The sequence below is a fragment of the Rhagoletis zephyria genome, unplaced genomic scaffold, assembly GCF_001687245.7.
Source record: "Rhagoletis zephyria isolate East Lansing unplaced genomic scaffold, Rhagoletis_zephyria_1.1 Rzeph_scaffold_00255, whole genome shotgun sequence".
Taxonomy (NCBI): domain Eukaryota; kingdom Metazoa; phylum Arthropoda; class Insecta; order Diptera; family Tephritidae; genus Rhagoletis; species Rhagoletis zephyria.
This window is the reverse complement of record NW_016157339.1, coordinates 108183-128035: the sequence shown is the minus strand read 5'-3', so window position 1 is coordinate 128035 and position 19853 is coordinate 108183. Positions and strand designations below refer to the sequence as shown.

The 19853-nt window shown below is 34.9% G+C and overlaps 1 protein-coding gene across 1 annotated transcript in view; it reads right to left on the bottom strand.

Annotated features, from left to right (window-relative positions):
• LOC108358435 (Down syndrome cell adhesion molecule-like protein Dscam2) overlaps window positions 1-19653 on the bottom strand; it is a 147493-nt gene extending 127840 nt beyond the window's left edge. The window contains 2 exon segments of the mRNA XM_017609764.1: window positions 3911-4252; window positions 19596-19653. Of these exon segments, the coding sequence (XP_017465253.1) occupies window positions 3911-4112 (202 nt within the window). The 5' untranslated portion in view covers window positions 4113-4252; window positions 19596-19653.
• Window positions 19654-19853: the final 200 nt, after the last annotated feature.

The following is a 19853-nucleotide window of genomic DNA, read 5'->3' as shown; positions in this document are numbered from 1 at the left end:
ACCAAGAAATACGTTTGTGATAAATTTTTGGAAAATGGGCGTGGCACCGCCCACTTATGATCACATATATGTATCTCAGTAACCGTTCTACCAATTTGTACCAAACTCGGTGTGGTTATTGTGCTTGCCACATATAAGCAAACCGTTGAAAATTATTGAAATCGGACTAAAATAACGGCCGCTTCTCATATAACGGTAAATTTCAGAACTGCTTGAAACTTCAAAATTTCGAAATCTAAGGACTCTAATTTACTCAAAATTGATACGCCCCGGCTTACCATGTAGCCGTAGCTTTCGGTAAGGCGAAAAACATATATTTAATACGTGCGCCGGGTATTTAATGTTCGGCTCTGCCCGAACTTAGACTTTCTTACTTGTTTAACCATATTCTTTTAACTTCGCCTGCCAATATTTTGAAAGTCATCATTTCAGTAATTGCAAATTTATTTTGTCCTAAATACGCTTGTATTGCAGAAGGCCTAAATACATCCGCGGGCAGACGTCTATATGCCTTAGTCTTGAGAGAATGCGCCCATATAAGAGCACCGTTTACATAGCATAAATGACCGCACTAAGCAAGACAAAAGAAACACCATTGCTGCTTTTCAAACCGCCAACGCCTGGAGGCATTCTGGATACACAGATATTTAATTACATAAAGAAATACACTTTAACCTTTTTCTTCTTTGATACTGTAACGTACGCCAGTCGTTTCTCTTGTATGCAACTGTCAAGTCTATCTCCACCCGTTCTTTCCATCGTAGAGGCAGCCTTCTTCTTCGTCCGCTAACATCAGCGAGTTTTGAGTTGAATAATTTTAGGATTAGAGCATCTGTGGCCATTCGAACGACTTGTCCAAGACAGCGGAGCCACTGTACTATGACCGTGTGGTTGTAAAGCTCATACAGCTCATCGTTCCATCGTCGTTACTGCGTACAGACCCAAAAGTCTTTCGCAAAATCTCTCCCTTGAATACTCGAAAGGCCGCCTTATAGGATGTTGTAACGACTCATACCTCTGCGCCATATACCAGCACGGGCATGATGAATGACTTATATAGTGCGGTTTTTGTACGTCGACAGAGGACTTTACTTCTCAATTTCTTAATCAGTCCAAAAAAAAAAAAGGCCGATTATTCATTGAATTTCAAGGATAATATTATTATTATTATTATTTGTTGGGGATATATACAATATAACCCTAACTTAATTAGCACACTGGCTGCTAGGAAGGATAATATTATTATTGAAGTGAAATTACGTTAGCGGCGGTTGATTGATTGGGAGTAAATTGGTAAATACAACGGAAATGATGCAACGGAAAATGCACACGGAAGTTGCACACGAAAATGGTGCAACGGAAAATGTACACGGAAGTTGTACACGGAAATCGTTGGGGCTGAAACAAGTGCTACTTGAGTGTATGCACATGGTATTAATTTAACAAAAACTTGCTAATTAAAGGCTAAAGGATAACTTTTAGAAAAAGACCAATACAAGAACGAAAGTAAAGGTGAGTACGTACATAGATAAAGAAAAGGAAGGTAAAAAAAAAACAAAGTAGCGTAAAGATATATATAAGGGCAAAGGTGAAGGGGAACATATAGATGAAGAAAATGGTTAACATGACAGTAAAAACAAAGATATATATAAAGGAAAAGATGAGGATGAGGATACCGATAAAAGTTAAGATGAAAATAGAGAAAGTAAGATTAAAACAAAGGTAATTATAGAGAAAAGGATATATGTATGTAGATAGGGGAAGAGATATACACAGAACTTATTCGGGAACTACTTCGGGATTTGAGAGATTTTCGGGATTCTCGGGATTTATCGATATAATAATCGATATTTTTATCGGTTTTTTATCGACATATTCATCGATTTTGTGATCGAAATTTTTACCGATATTGTTATAGGTTTTACTATCGATATCTTTATCGGTTTTGTTATCAATATTTTTTAATGATTTTGCTACGAATATTTTTATCGATTTCGTTATCGACATTGCTGTCGATATTTTTATAAATTTTGTTATCAATATTTTTATCGATTTTGTTATCGATATTTTTATAGATTTTGCTATAAATATTTTTATTGCCTTTCTTATTGATATTTTTATTGATTTTGTCATTCATATCGATTTTGTTATTCATATATTTATTCTTATCAATATTTTTATCGATTTTGCTATCGATTATTTATCGATTTTGTTATCAAATATTTATCGATTTTATTATCGATTATTTATCGATTTTTTATCGATATTTTTATCGATTTTACTATAGATTTTGTTACTGATTTTGCTATCAATATTATTTTCGACTTTGCTATCGATATTTTTATCGAATTTATTATCGATTTTGTTATAGATATTTTTATCGGCTGTGTTATCGATATTTTGATAGATGTTACTATCGATTTCGTTATCGATAGAGTATAAAAGTAAAAATGAAGATGAAATAAATCGGAAAAACGAATGTATTTAGAACGATCTGGGTTATATGTTACACTGTTGGCAAATAAAATTAAACTTTGGGCAAGAAAATTTAAGCTTTTAGCAAATAAATTTAAGCTTTAAGCAAATAAATTTAAACTTTGGGCAAACAAAATTAATCTTTTGGCAAATAAAATTAAACACTGCTGTAGTACTATATAGTATCTGAAAAACTGCTATTTGCTTTTTTATTGTATTTTTCAGTTTTTCAGATACTGTTAAGTACTACAGTAGAATTTAGCTTTATTTGCCCACAGTTTTAATCAATGTGCTGAAAGTTTAAATCAATTTGCTTCAATTTAATTTTATTTTCCAAAAGTTGAACTTAATGCGTCAATGCCATAGATAGAAAAAAGACAAAAAATTTAACCTTAAGCAAAAGCAGTTGTATGCATGTGGGTACGTACATATTGGTTATGAGAAAAACTAGATATGTAACGTCAGTTTCAATTCTCCAGTGTGGCCCAGGCGCACTTACTTTTTTGGTGTTAATGCTGTTTCCTACCTTTTCAAACGTGTATACGGCAACAGTTTCGTGGGGGGCCGAGGTTCAAAGTATTCAACTTCGAATTGTTTTAATCGCTGCTAAGGTTTTGCACTCAATTAGCTCGACGCCACATTGATGACACTTCTACTAATGGCAGAAATCGATCGCACCGATCCGACATGAAAACAATGTCTGGAGCGAATTCAATCTAGCTGATGCTTAGCCAGTCAAGGTTGAGATTTTCTATCTGGCAGCCCTTAAATGAGTAAATTTTATACAAGATTTGGGCATACACAGACTTGTATGTAAATACTAATACTAGCTAAGATGTTGTCAACGTACAAAGTTTTCAAACTAATAATGCAAAGGTCTTACTACATAAAGCTACAAAACAGCTGTAAACAGCCACACACCTACTAAACAAGTTTCGGGGTTCGGGGATCAGACTAACCTTTCCTTATGTATTTTGATGTGCAGAACACGAATCAGAAGTGCGTTTTGCTTCATCACGGCAGGATTTTTTAACCTCAAAAAACGTGCATGTCACAAAATATCCGCCCCGCTTTTGGTATTAGGAAAAAATTCTGATGTGATTGAACAAAATGGACTTCAAATTCGTGTTCCGGCCACCAAAACATTAGGGGTATTGCTGTCAAAAGCACATGACAAGTTTTTTTTGTGGGCTGTGTTATTAGGAATATTATTATTCTCAGACTGGCTGCAGATTTGTCAATTAGTTTCTCAAAGTAAAATGTGAAAATTTTCCAGCCTGGTGCTCATTTATATAAACTGATGTTACAAAAATGTCCAGCCTAACGTTCAGATGTACTTTTGTATGACGTGCTGGCATTTTTTATACGAATGGCTATACATTTATATATTCATCTGTATGCATAAAAGTAGCTATATTAAACGTGTCAGACTCACCTGTTTTGGTTGACGTAATGATGGCAAGTACCACCAGCAAGAATAACGCAATGTCGTTCACCGTTTCGCTGGCAACTGGCGGCCTCACTCGGGTCTTACACAACTTGGCCGCTGCATAATTAAATGAAATTTTCCGCTTTTTACTCATTTTCCCAATCGTTTGCTTATCATCCATCGCTGTATGTGTATTCCTTATTCGCATTGGAAGGCATACGAGTACAAAAACAAACTAAAAAAAACGCAAGAACTACCAAAATACTTCTCAACAAAAACAACAGTGAACAACTTTTTGTGATGCAATGGAAGACTCGATTTTATTTAGTTAAAAAGGACCCACGAAGGCTGCAAGAAAAAAGTGAAGAAAGAAAAGTCAGCGAAACGTTAAAAAGGTCGCGCGTTTAATAAAATTTATATGAGCAAATTTCCATTTTAGATGAGTCACACACACACACTCTTTCTTTAATAGCCGACACACGCACAAATAGGAACTCATTGGTAGCGCTGAAAGGTTATGGGTACAGGTGTATACGTATTTAAATATTTTAAATGGCTGACGTAGAGAACCAACCAACCACTGGTCGTACCAGCGTCCGGTCTGCATCATTTCTTATTCAAAATGAATTTAATAGCAGCATTCGGTGCGAATTTTTCATGTAGCCATTAACGCATTAAGAGCAAAGTAATGTAAAGGTTGTAAAATGGTAATTGCAGAATATGCAGACACATATTAGGTAATCAAAAAAATATTTCCGAAATGGAAAAGAAGAATGCCGTATATTGTGTTGAGAAAAGATATATAGAACTTCCTCAATCTCATGAAGGTTCCCATGTATGTACATATGTATTTTATATGTATGGTGAAAACACTCTTTCGTAGAAATGGTAAAGAATTTTTAAAAATAAATTTTTTTTAATTAAGGTACTCCGATCCACTTCAGGAGACTTCCAATAACAAAACCCAATTGTTTATTTAACCATATTTTAATACTAACTATTTTTTATAGGTCCCCAAAAACCCAAAATAAAGGCGACGGGGAACCCATAAAAATGGTTAGCGTAAGAAATGGTAAAATAAACAAACTGGTTTTATTATCGGAAGTCTGCTGAAGAGAACCACAGTTTTCTGATCGAATAATATTTCTTCAAAAAAGTGTTTTTTCCCCATATAAAATACATGGAAAATGGCATGGGCTTTGAGGCAGTTCTAAATATCAATTAAAAAAATACGGGTATTCTTTTTTCCATTAAGAAAAATCTTAGGTGGCGAGAGCTTAACATTTTAAACTCTTTTTTTTTGGCCACTCTAACGTACATATATGCATATGTACAATTACCATTTAGCCATTTAAAGAGTTTTCGTCGAGAGTCGTTGGCGAGTCCACCGTATAGCCTGTTCTGTAGTCTAAACTATTTTCTTTGTTTTATTGGTCGTAAGTAGTATACCATTCCAGGATCTGGATCTGGTTTTCAGATCTAGCTATGCACAATTGAATTTTGGTAACAGCGCCAATGTAAACGCTTGAATGACTACGATTTCTGGGTATTCATCTGGAATACTCCGTATTTTAACCGACGAGTCACCGGGGTGACTATTTCACCTTTTTCGGTCAAAAAATATATTTTCAATCAATTATGTTAACTTATCTTCTGTGACTGTGTAATGAACTTTAAGTAGAAAAAATAATAATAATAGTCAGCTGTTGCATGTTGCAAGTTTTATTCACCTGAATGAAAACAAGTATATAATGTACATTTACATACATATACATATATATATATAGTTAATAATGACAATTTAAACAGACAAATTTTATTTCTTGCACTCAACACATTTGATAGTGGATTCAATATGATTCTGGTACATCTAAATACAAACTGTCAAAATAATCAGGTCTTACTGTTGAAAGATAATCCTTTTCAATTGACCACAATTTTCCCGCAAAATGTCCTTTATAGTGTGGCATTTATCATATTTTTATAAAAGTCACCGGGATGAGTGCGTCAGCCGAAAGGAGTTATAAACATGGTCGTCCCAACTAGGGCTAATAAGGCAGGTGCTCATGGTCAGCTGGTTGATTTTCTCGTAAGAGCGAAGATGGACATCACGGTCACCCAAGTGATGCGACCATAGGCTAAAGTCCATTTTCGTTGAAGTGATTGTAACTCTGGACCTCATAAATCCACCACAGAGCAGATATTCATCATAACTACTCCAAGACCTTGAAAAGACTCACAAGATAAGTATCGATATGTATCATCAATTTGTCGCCTTCTGATGAAATATACATTGGAAATGTGAAATCCGAAACTGGATTACAAAAAAGTTTTCGTATATTGCGAATATATCACAAGATATGTATTACTGTTCCGGTTTTGCTCCTCAGTGTATATACAAACATACTCGTACATGACGTATACAGGTAGTGAAAGGATGTTGTGAAATTATTGTGCCAAATAAGCCATAAAAGGAACGCATTTTATAACCCATTTGACCGCTTTCGTTGTTATTCAAGCGCACTAACGTACTCAAGTACATACATACATATCTTTATATACATATATACATAGGTATTTTTGTGCAACAACCCAGCAAAATCGGTAATCGCTTTTAGTGGTAACGTGTTTTAGAACGCATTGCCTTATAATGTCTTCTAATTTTTCGCTGCGTTTAGGCATTGCCGGTAATGCATAGTAGAATGTTCTACAATATTTTATTAAGTTCGCTGCTTTGATTCATTACAGAGAACGCAAAGTAGAATGCTTCACCGTAGTCAGCTGAAATTCTTTTCTACCGTTACTTTCTGTGAAAATTCCATTGCCTAAAAATCATATTTTGCTTTGTTGAATTTACAGCGAAGTTGAAGTCAGTCAATGAAGTTGAAGTACATGAGTGAGAAAGTACAAGTTTAAGATTAATTAAATATGTATGTTTGTAAGTACCGATTCTTAAGTAAGATCTAAATACCTAAATACCTTCATATGTATGTATGTATAAATGAGTTATAAAATTTTTAAATAATTTTAATCTTTTAAGACAATTTGCATTTTCTGTTTTCATTTTAATATAGTACATATATAGGTATGTACTTATCTAGGCATTCTACATTAGTTTCTCCGTAAAACATTCTTTGTTCGCTTCTCTGTATTCTATTTATCCATGCGTTCCCCTTTCGTTCGAAGGTAATGCTGCGGGTAAGGGCTTACGCCCAATGGCATGCGCATGTTAAAATACTGCCTTCTCGAAGCGAAAGGGTAAGCGATTACCATCGCTTAGTTCGATTCCATTTTAATTTCTGTGGTAATCCGGTTTTTTTGCTGGGAAGCAACAAATCCGATGTGTGGGAAGCATTAACAACAGAAAACTGTAAAGGAAATACATGGATGGCGATAATAGCAGAAGAAGGCATTCGTGATAGCTCGTAAGGCCACATTTTCCTCCTTTCCTTTGTACTTATGTACATACTTTACTTTAGAATGGCCAAACAGTTCTTCCACCCACACGTCTCGCACAGCGGGATTCTTCTTCATGTAAAATTAAAAGGCAGAATAGCGGAGGACTGACTGCCTTTCTTGTTATGTGTGTTGCCTGTGAACGAACGATGCTTTGCATGACAACCGAACTAAAAGTGCACAGAGAATTTTACACAAAAGTTGCATAAATCCACTTATTTACATGCATACAGAATTCTAGTATTTGTACTCAAATATACATACATACACACAAGCGTGTACTGGCACATGTCGTATGTGAATCCACGTGCAAAAGACCTCCAATGGGCGCACTCATATTTAGCTCGCACTGCGTGAAGTGTGTTACATCTGCACAAAAATACATACCTAAATATGTATGTACATGCATATAAAAAAATGTCAGGCAATGCAAAGGAAGCTTCAATTTTAATATTCCAAGAAAGCCGTGTAAGTCGCCCTTGGAAATATATTTAAGGTACCTAATATTTTCTGTGATTTACATTTTACCTGCAATATTTCAAGCCGCATGCTGTCAGCAATTCAATTACCAATCCTACTCAGTATTCTATGTAGAATCTGGAATATGTGTTATTGTAACATAAGCACAAAATAAATAAATAGGTACATATGTAACCAAACATATTAAAATATCAGATTATTATAAGTAGGCAGAATGAAAATGCCGGTCTAATGCAATCTGTGGCAAATAAATGTACATAAATTAGTTCGTATGGTACGCAAATGTACACTGGGGGGTGCCAATATATATACATATATGTATACTCGTAAGCGACATTTTTATGAAGTTTTATGTGCATTTCTTCAACATATATATGATTTTTTTGCTGTAGCAAAACGACTCCTATAGAACTAAGGCTGAAAGACTTGGCACTGGAGCTAAGGATAGTCGCCCGTAACACCAGGTTCCAGCATAGAAACATCCACCAGGCTAGGAAGTATTCACCGAATCGAAAAACGAGAAACCATATCGCTCATGTTGTGATAGACGAAAGGCATGCACATTTTCAGTGTGTTAGATGTGCACACAATCCAAGGACCAAAAATCGACTCAAATCATCATATTGCTGTAGGCAAGATGTGAACACGCCTCTGTGCAAAAAAAGTCTGTGCACAGCAATACAAGGAAAGCTCGACCTTGAAAAACTGAAATTTCAACATACAGCCAACAGATTCGCCACTCAATTCTCACTTCGGGCCTGAGGGTGCACTAATCAACACATCGACTCCTGTGCGCAATGGAATCACATTTTTTGTTGCCTATCACCAAATACTGGAAAAGATGGCATACGTTCCTATATATCATAAATACTAACCTATTTTCAATTGTAATGGCTTAAATTAATCGTTATAAAACTTCGGAGAAATTGATGGGTGCCGCTTTTTTAAATCGATTCTCCTGCTCTTTTAAATAAATGTAAAATTATAAAAACTAGTCGAAAAAAATTATAGGGTTCCCCAAAAGAAAAAAAAGAAAACAAAAGTTATACTTGAAATTTTGATTGGGGTGTACTATTTTTAATGTATTTGGACGGAGGCAAAATAAAATTAATAAAAAATCAACGCGAATTCTTAGTAGCTGGGAACTTGTACTTTAATAATAATAATAATAATAGCTTTTGCTCCGATTTGTTGCGTGCGCTTTGATGTCGTCACACAGAGGGGAGGGACCGACTCCGAACAGCGATTTTAAGAAAAAACCTTTTTTCTATTTTTCTTTTTGCGATGTTGCTTTGACCAGGTTTTGAACCCAGACCCTGCGGAGTGGACGCGCGCACTGCTTACCACTACACCACAGCGGCCGGCAACTTGTACTTTACTATATTAAAATTGAATGCGATATAAAACTGCATACCTTAAATTTTTATTAACATAAAAAAAAATTTTGTCAAAACAACTGTGTTGCCATCACTAAATATATGTATCTGTTTTTATAAAACATGCTCTTTCAGAAAGCGAAAATAAGCACTTATTTAGTAGATATCTAAACAAATTCAAAAACTCTATTGAACACTATTTTTCATTATTTTTAAATTTTTTGTTTTGGGCGGAAATTCCTCTTGAACGTAAAAATAATTCACGTGATTTTTAAACCTTTTGGCAACTGGTCCAACCATGTCCGTGCCAGTTTGCTGGGATCCAATTCATGTAGCAGTTGCTTGTACATTTTTACCTTTATTTATTGTATTTGTAAATTTTTTAAACAAAAAAACAACAACATATAAGGTGGTAGCGGTAGTACAAAAACAAAAAATATGTATGTATTTCCTTTCTGCTTTCGGTACACAAATGTCAGTTTTCAGAATTTCTTCGTTCACGGAAGAAGAGGGAAAGAGAACGCAAACAATCGAACTTTCTCTCTCACTCATAAGAAGTTTTGGCATATGTACAGCGAGGCGAATGAGTTCTTCTAGCAACATCACCTTATATGAATTCTCCCGGAGAGCTTTCCTAAAATCAAATGAGGCAAAAACAAAAAATCAAATGCAACTAAAAGTGAAGGAATCAACATTTAATTGCGTCAAAATGAAAATAAGGGGCCGCGAACTTCTATGCGAACCATAATTCTCTGCGAAGGAAATACCTGCGAATAATTATATCATGCTCGCAGGTATTGTAGGAATAAGTATCGCGCTTTACGCATCTCTCATCAGACTCATCTTTTTAGATTACGCAGAAACGTGGACGATGTTGGCCAAAGATGAGAAGGTTTCAGAGTTTTTGAAAAGAGCTATACTATCCCAAAAATGGTGGAATGATGAACTGAGCCAGTATAATATTAAAATAATGTCATGGAAATAGTTAAATGCATTTAAAATAAAATGTTTTCGCGGGAAAAAGACACTCCAGTGAAATATTTCTTGGACTCGGAAACCATGGGTGAATAACAAAAGGATTGAAAGACCCATCTACATTTTGTGCCAGCAGTTGGAGGAGCTCCATAAAGGCAAAAAGGTGGCTGAGAACGTGTTAAGAGAGAATCGTGTGTATAGGGGAATCTATTTTCAAAGTTGCTGGGCATTGTTGAAAAATTACACAGTCACCTAAAAAAAATTACGGGTATTGGAGATAAGATATTCTTATATATTTTAGTGCTCTAAATTCATGACGAATATTATGTAAGCATCACCTTTTTTAAGGTAAGGAAAAAAACCTTCAATGATTGAAAAACCAGACTTCAGATTTACATTCAGCGCATCAAAATACGTAAGGAAAGTAGGTATGGCCCGACTCTTTTTTGTGGCTGTGCCATTAATGGAGGGCAAGAATGAATCTACTGTACTGCGTATAAGTGTACACTCACCCACAAAGCCTATGTAAGAGTTATTTAGCGAGACTTTTTCGCCGTGTACACAGTCCAACGAAGCTAGATCGAAAACTCTACGACAACTCTACGCTCTATTTGGCAAGCTAAATAGACTTTTTGATCTACGGAGACATATAGTAAAGTCTTGAGAATGAAATTCATTACAGATTGTTAAATTTTGAAAATAGGGGTACTCACAAATTGAGCAGGTGGTCTGGCACACTGGCAATACTCGTTGCTTGAGTTATCTGCTGTTTTGTCAGAGTGCCAGGCCACTTGCTCAACTTGGTGAATACCTACATACATATATGTTTGGCTGGAACTGCTCGGAGAAACTCCTTTCAAGGGAATTTTAAATATTAAAGGTTGTTTGATGCGAGTCCAAAAGTAAAAGTACACAAAGTACCGAAGAGAGAGGTTGCCATGTTTAATTTTTAGGTACATTTGCCTACTTTTAGGTACAATTTTTTTCGGCAAATAAATGCAATAGGAAAATTTAATTCTTGTCCATATTTCGAAAATGTATTTTATGACGTCAGAAAATAGGTGAATGCTGTCAAATTGACGAAGGGTTGGCGCTCCGCTGATGGCGTCAACTATATTTTCTACATCGTGGCTTTGATATAAATACATATATATGTACATACAACAAGCATTGACAACAATTCGAGACGGAAAACTAACTCTAGGCGGGAGGCTTGTAGAGTACGTGATAGATAAAAGTTGAGATTTCTCTATTTTTTCTCTAGCTAGAGTGAATATCTCATAGAGTTGCTCTACCGTGTAAACTTAATTGAGAGAGGAGATTTTTATTTCAGTGAAACTCTCGAGAGATTTCTCTACCGTGTACGCTTAGCTTAAATATTTCGAAACTAAATTTCGATAATTTGTAAAGAATGTTCAGATATTTGGTCATGTGTGGTAATTAGCCAGGACATCACCACTAACTGCACCTACACACATAACTATCAAAAAATATGTTTACTTGACCTATTGGTTAAACGCACATGTAAATGTAGTTATTAGAATGAAAATTTATCGACCATAGCAAAATTTTGGACTGATTTATACACAAAAGTGCTACATCAAATGACTTAGAAAAGCGTTTGACATAATTTATATACACATATGTTGTTTTATGTGTTTGTCACCAAAACGCCTAAATGGCAAAACATACTTACATACATATGTACATATTTATAATGTTGTGGTTATTTGATTGCAATGCAGGAATTTTGATATGACATAAATTTCACTCAAACAAACAAACAATTCAACAAAGTCTTGCATACGGGCATTTAAGCAAGCATATCCACAAGTGTACACACATACATACGACGTAAATTAGTTATATATACTTACATATTTACACATTCATTTTGTGCGTCACCAGTGCATAGTATAGCATTTGAACGAGAAGTCTGTATATACATATAAGAGACTTTCAAATGTAGCGTAAATCTGTGTGTCATCTTCATTGCAACATTTTATGGCCCAACGTGTGGTAATTAGAAACACTCGCACTCCTTCGAAAATTTACCGCCAACTTTGACCGGAAATGTGCGTTCTAGTAAGTAACTCTTGTTTACTTCCTTGTAATGTAGTTTTATATGTATGCATGTATATATTATGTACCTATGTACTTACACACTTATGTATGTATATCACACAATAAAATACAAATATCAAGACTCTGCATGAGTGTATTTTCATGTTAAAAGCGTATTCGCCTTCGCTTTTTGGTTGTTACATCGCACTTAACATATTTTTGTGACGTTTGTCACATCGTCCTTACACTTTGCTTTTACTGCCAACTCACGTGTCACTCACGTTAGTTTCAAGTTGATGCCGTTGTTAATATTTTCTTCGAAATCACAGCTCGTTTCTATTTGATCCTTTTCAATTGACTTTGGGTTATTTAATTAAGTTTATTTAAGTGGTGCGCAGAAAATTGAAAGTTACTGATTTTTAAGCTTAAAGAATAGTATTAAGGCGTTAAGATATTGAACAAATTAATTTTATGTACTACTAACAAATGCAAGGCGTGTTTCGCTGAGCCTTACGAAAAATTTTTCTACCTCCAACTACATCCAAAATATGTTTAGATACTATATGTTGTTTTGGAGGCATGTGAAAAGTAGGAAAAGTATCAACTTTGTGCTATTATTTAATTCTTTTCACAATGCAATACCTTGGGCTTAATAACTCAGTACCGAAAATCTCTAATTTTGAAACGATTTTAAAAATCGTTGAGACACGTTAACTTAATTTTGGGTCGCATAAATTATTATTAATTAATTAAAAAACTAACACCGTTTTTGTAATTTTATTATTTGTTGCCAAAAATTTAAGCTAGTAACGATGAAAATCGGTGGATAAATAAACACCTTTCGAATGGTCAAAGGAAAATGTGGAATAATTTTTAGTATGAAATAGAAGCACGAAATTAGGTTACTCATACGCCATATCATACATGGCCGTACTCGTACATGGCGTATGAGTACGGTGACCAATGGTACTTTGTTTCCAAAGTACAGTGCTTTTTCTTATGATGTTTTCCTTTGACTTCATTTATTTATCTAAAAGCCGGTTGGTTGGTGGAGTAAAATGGCAAATTCACCGGAAATTGCACACGGAAATGGTGCAACGGAAATGGTTGGGGCTGAAACAAGTGCTTCTAGAGTATGTACATGGTATTAATTTAACAAAAACTTGCTAATTAAAGGCTAAAGGATAACACTTAGAAAAAGACCAATACAAGAACGAAAGTAAAGGTGAGTACGTACATAGATAAAGAAAAGGATAAAGATGCCTAAAGTTAAAGGCAAAAATTAAGACTAAGTTAAATTCACCACTTTACTTATATAAAAGGGCAAAGGTGAAGGGGAATATGTAGATGAAGAAATTGATAAACATAAAAGTAAAAACAAAGATAAATATATTAAAAAAAGATGTGGATGAGGATGAGGATACCGTCAAAAGTAAAGATGAAGATAGAGAAAGAAAGATTAAAATAGAGGTATTTAGAAAAGGATATAGATAGAGACACAGAGACTCAATTTGGGAACTATTTTAGGACTTTAGAGATTACGTGCGCTGGTTGTCAACTAGCGCGACTTACTGTGGGGTTATGACTGCCACACTGTATAGAAAATTTAAAGAGACACAATTCAGCCAGAAGCCCCCATTGTGATTTATTAAAATGACCTGATGTGTACTACATCTACTTTTTTATGTAAAGGATCCATTTATTTTCCCGTATACAGCGGAAAAGGCTGTGAAAACTCAAAGATTTTTAGTATGGTGGGCATTTGTTTGATAAGAGATGCTTCAGATTACGTTGTCGTATTTAGAACAAGGCAGTGCAATGGCAGAGAATGAGCTAACGGAGAGACGATCAATGAAAATGGATCTGAGCCATAGTTCGTTTGAAAATAGTTTGCTTGACGGCGTTTAGCGCAGAGTTGAACGACTACAGGTTAGTTCCCTTTCGAGCCAATTCTATTTCTAAGAATATTTTTGTGCTCGCGAACGCATACCACATTCTTTATGCATCGCGTGGCCAAATCGCTTAGAACCATTATTCCTTGAGTTGCTACCTTCGAAGAGATTTTGTTGCACTATAACTTTGGGTCGAAGCCTTCAAAGTAGATGGTAGACGCAGTTTTATGCTTAGAAGTAGTTATTCTTTTTATTTTTTTTTTTTATTCTTTAGCTCAGAACCATCGCTTAAGATTGAAATAGATTTAGAGTCTAGCTTTTACTTTTCACCATTCGCTCCTAACGGGGATTCTTATCGAAAACTTGTTATCAAAGTAGGCACGTAAGATGTTTGTTTGCTTAGTGCCATTTACGCTACACTGGAATTAATATTTATTTATTTCATATGTATAGTAAGACATGAAGTCTTTCAGTGTATGTATTTGAAAGTTCAATTACAAAAATTGATTTCCAATTAACTTGGTATGCTTAACTGCAGCCAACATTTGTCGCAAGCTTCACTGAGAGTGTTTAAGAAATTTTGCAGGGGTTTAAGGAAAAGGTCCTCTATGCTCTATATTACGGTTCAGGTAAAGCTGGCAGAATATGAATATAAAACAGAAACTTTTACTATATTTGTATTCCTAAAATATGGTTACCGTAAGTATGAGTAACATTTGCCATATTAAAACTGGATTTTTTTTCTTCGAAAATTACGAGTGGGAAATTTCAAATTAATACGCGAACGTATAGCAATATTTTCCAAAAAGCGGTTACGTTTCGAACAATTTTTTATATTTATACCCTTGTGTATCTTCTATCGTTATTTTAATATAGAAAGGCCTTAAATAGTATTTTTGTTTTAATTAAATAATTTAACAGAATATCAAATTCTACATCCAAAAAATCCGCTAGATTTAGGACGAAAGCAAGTTAGGGCCTTTCTATTATTAATGTAAGGATATATAAAAATTTATACTTTTCTGCTTATTTTCTTCTTTTTCTTATTTGGCACTACAAGGGTGAAGGTGAAGTTTGGGGCCGAGAACAAAAACTAACCAGGGGCGATTGGCTCCGCCCGAACTTAGACTTTCTTATTTGTTTTAACTTAATTTTATGTACACATTTTTTAATAAATATGTGAAAATATTCACTCAAGTATAACAGTTACCGTAACCGTGTTTTGCTCATATGTTTAAATGATTCTCCCTACAAATTAACACTTGCTACAAATGTACACTTCCGACCGGTTTATTCGATACCTCATGACTTTTATTACACATCTATACGCAATTGTTAATATTTTGTAACAGATATTTTTGCCTTTTTGTTGTCATCGCTGATGTATTAATTGGTTAAATTTTCCATATTCATCATTTCAATATTCATTACTTGATTATTTGAATGTGACCCAAAACAATTAAACAATCGAGACCATTTTCAAATTAAATTGTAAATCTGTTTATAACTACTATACAATCAATGAATAACACCAACAGTAAAACGAACTTATATACGCAAACGCATAATACATGATATACAGCTCTGCATATACGCATATGTATCTGAATAGTCACATTTATGAATACCCAGCAGGACAAAGTGAAATAAATTCATAATCTAGTGACTTGTATTAAATGTACCACTGTCGTCTCTGGAACCGGAATTATCCCAAAGTGTACCTATGGCGTTTTTTAAAATAACTACTGTCGCAGAAAAAAATTTGGAAGTCCGGTAGTTTCCCCTTAACTATCTCTGCTAGGCTGGTGGAAAACCGGAATCCCAATAAACCGGATTATATTTTATCCAACTATCCGGTTTTTTTCAATTCATGCAAATCTTGACCTCTCAAAAGTTTAAGTGTACCCCCTTGATGTTGTCACACAAATGGAAGGGCCCTACAGTTTTACGCCGACTCCTGACGGCGATTTTATTTTTATGAGAATCTGTTTGTGAGTTTTACTTAGGAATAGATATCGGGACCCTGGGGACCCGCGGTACAAGTCTGAAAAACATTGGGATGGGTGGGTAAAAATTAAATCTCAGGACGGGCGGGATCCGGATTTAATATTTAGCCCCGCATCCATCTGTAGTATGCAGTACTGGGTTTCACCGTGAAAAAAAACTCCATCATACTACGTAGCTGTCCTCTGATCGAAAAACAAGAAACCAAATGGATGATGTGGTCATACATATACGGAAGACACGCTTCCAGTATTACCTATTATATTAAATTTAATGAAAATTTCCAACTTATTGGCCAGATTTTTTAGAAATATTTCAAGACTGCAATTTTTAGCCCACTGATTTTTAATACAAAAATATGCAAGCTTGAAGTTGCTTCAAACTACATTAATTTTTTATATTCTTTTAGTGAACTTTCTTACTTCCATACAAAAATAAATGCAGTCACATATTGTATGGAGAAAATTGAGCAAGCCCGTACACAAAAAAAAACTTAAAAATTAATAGTAATTTGTAGAAACTTTAAAGGTGTCAAAAATCATGAAATACTCCTATCATTTTATATATAAAAACATCGATTCTAGTGAGCTACAAAATCAAAAAATCAAAATATTTCTAATTTAAGTCTGGAAATTCGCACGAAAACTAATGGAAATGTTATCGAATTTTTTCCAATTTTTTGTTTGTACAGTTCAGAATCGTGGCTTTTATGGGTATTGTTTTACTATGAACCAAAATTTTATAAAAAATAAAAATTATTTAACTTGGGAGACTAGAAATCTTAACAGAATAAATTTGGGATGTCCCATTTTGAGATGGCAGTAAATGTATGTGTATCTAGAAAACCACTTCACCAATCTGTACGGAATTTGATACACATATTACGCCCAACCGTTTTGAATTTTTTTGAAAACGTACAAAACCTCGCCTTTAAGTTTTCGAAAATTTCCGTTTTTACAAGCTTTTGTTTACTTATAACTCCTTCAGCATTTAAACAAAGTAAATCACGCACGAATTTATTTGATGTATAATTTACTTGTTTGTGTTCAATTAAAAAATTTATATATAAGTTTGAATCGCACGGTTCTGGACATACATATCTCGGATATCTCCGATGTAATTACAAAAGTTGGTGAGCTATATTTTCATGGACAATATTTTGTTTTTAATTATGTGGCAATTTTGCACTTAGATAGGTGTTACTATCCAAAATTTAAAATTAAAATAATATATTGTCACCACATTGTCAAACAGTCCTGAAAGCATTTTGTATTTATGTAAATTTTAATAGGTTTTGCTTCTGCTGTTAAAAAAAAAACTTCCGTTTAGGGTGTTCTTCGGGTTACTAAAAATAATTACGACTGCGAATCCTGAAGCACCTAGATTTCTCTATCGGGTAGCTATCGCAATTTAATTAATAATCCAGTTTGCACACTCAGCAGGAAAACACCGCCTCAAAGGCATTGCTACTTTCCTTTTCTTTCAGTCACGTGACGTGTCCTTTAAATGCCCTGTGGCGTACAGTAGGCAATAGCATACCGAGCCATAAAACTCAAGCGAGTAAGCTTTTAGTTTATACACACACATTTATACACATATACATATATGTATACGTATAAATATAGTTGTGTTTATTTTCCATATTTGTTTTTATCATTAATTATGCGTAACATGTGACTCCAAACGCCACGACCGACTGACCGAGTTATGGTTTCTCGTAGCTGTCAACATCAGACGGCATCCCGTCGTCATCTGTATCGTCAACAACATTTGCCGCCAATTAACTTCGCGCGCACTTACAAATACACTAACACAATATTAAATAATCCCACAACAGTAGCTTACATATAACGGGTGATTTTTTTGAGGTTAGGATTTTCATGCATTAGTATTTGACAGATCACGTGGGATTTCAGACATGGTGTCAAAGAGAAAGATGCTCAGTATGCTTTGACATTTCATCATGAATAGACTTACTAACGAGCAACGCTTGCAAATCATTGAATTTTATTACCAAAATCAGTGTTCGGTTCGAAATGTGTTTCGCAAACCCAATTGCTGCGAACGGCGACGAATCGACATTTCACGGTCTTCAGCAACACTCTCAGAAACAGACGCAATATTCTCTTCTGTACGCACTGTACGCATTCGTGTGGTTGGTTTAATGTCCAATAAAGTAAACTGAGTGCGAAACTTGGTCACAATCGCATTAATTGTTTGCTCACTTGGTCGATTATGTAGACCATAAATCGGACGTAAAGCGAACCGAACACTGATTTTGGTAATAAAATTCAATGATTTGCAAGCGTTGCTCGTTAGTAAGTCTATTCATGATGAAATGTCAAAGCATACTGAGCATCTTTCTCTTTGACACCATGTCTGAAATCCCACGTGATCTGTCAAATACTAATGCATGAAAATCCTAACCTCAAAAAAATCACCCGTTACATATGTATGTATAAGTAGCTACATATATTTATGTACGAGTATGTATGTATTTTAAGACGAGAGTATGCTTGCAATTAGCGAGCGTGCTGTTTCCTTTTTCCCTTTTTACACACTTTGAAAACTTTTATATTTGATGCCTCACTGACAGTTACACTAAATATTTTGACTTCCATTGCCGTGGCAGGCGCGTACAAGTAGGTACACTTAGAGGAAGGCATATTTACAGGCGCACAATCTGGTGGTGGCAGATGTGTAGCGCAAATATAAGTCAGTGGAAAATTTGGGGTCGTTAGATTGCGGCATATTACTAATGAACTCTCTGATATTTGGTTTTCCATTTATTTGTTGTTGTTTGCTACACGTTTATGTTTGTTCGAATATGTGTTTGCCATTTCACCGTCACTGCTGTCATTGAAAAATGTCACTGCAAATGTGGTATTTGTCACATTCAATTAACAACTCATTCGCTCATAACGCTTACATGCCCACACGCCTAGCGATTGAGGGGCTGAGTGGTTGATCGGCAGTGACAGCCACTTTTTTGTAGGTAAATTTTCGTTTAGTTGAAGCAGATATCATTTATCACATACATATATGTAGTCGTGGTAAATATAGATACTATGTATTCTGCAAACTAATTTTATAAGTATATCCATTTTTAATTTAAAATCACATACACATGTTTTTAGATACTTTTATATAGATGAGCACACTCAAACATATACAAAAATTATAACAATTAAAACTATTTACCAAAAAAAAAAAAAAAACAAGTGCACGAATTGCACAGCTGTGCCACTCACATTCACTCAAGTTTTTGTTGATGCCGAATTTTATATACATACATATGTATGTACACCAGGACGATTATATACGCAGATATGTATGTATGTGTGTACCAGTATATAAATGCACACGATATAACATACAGTGGCGCGCGCGTTCCCACACACAAACCGAAACGCTCACACGCACACACCCAAACACTGATAGTACACTATATAGCAGGTGTTGTTGTAGTGAACACTCCCGTTATATTTCCTTCCGTAAAGTGAACCAATAAAGATGACAGCGCGACGATGACTAAATGATGCAGTGGTCCGTCGCATGTTGGTTGGTAGCTTCCAACATCGAGAGCGCGTGGCAGGTGTGGTGAACTTCTATTGAGATTGCTCGGAGAGAAATTGCGTGAAGTACACAAAAGGATGCTGTGAAACAGCTGATACGTGTATATAAGGAGTTGAAGTGATGCGG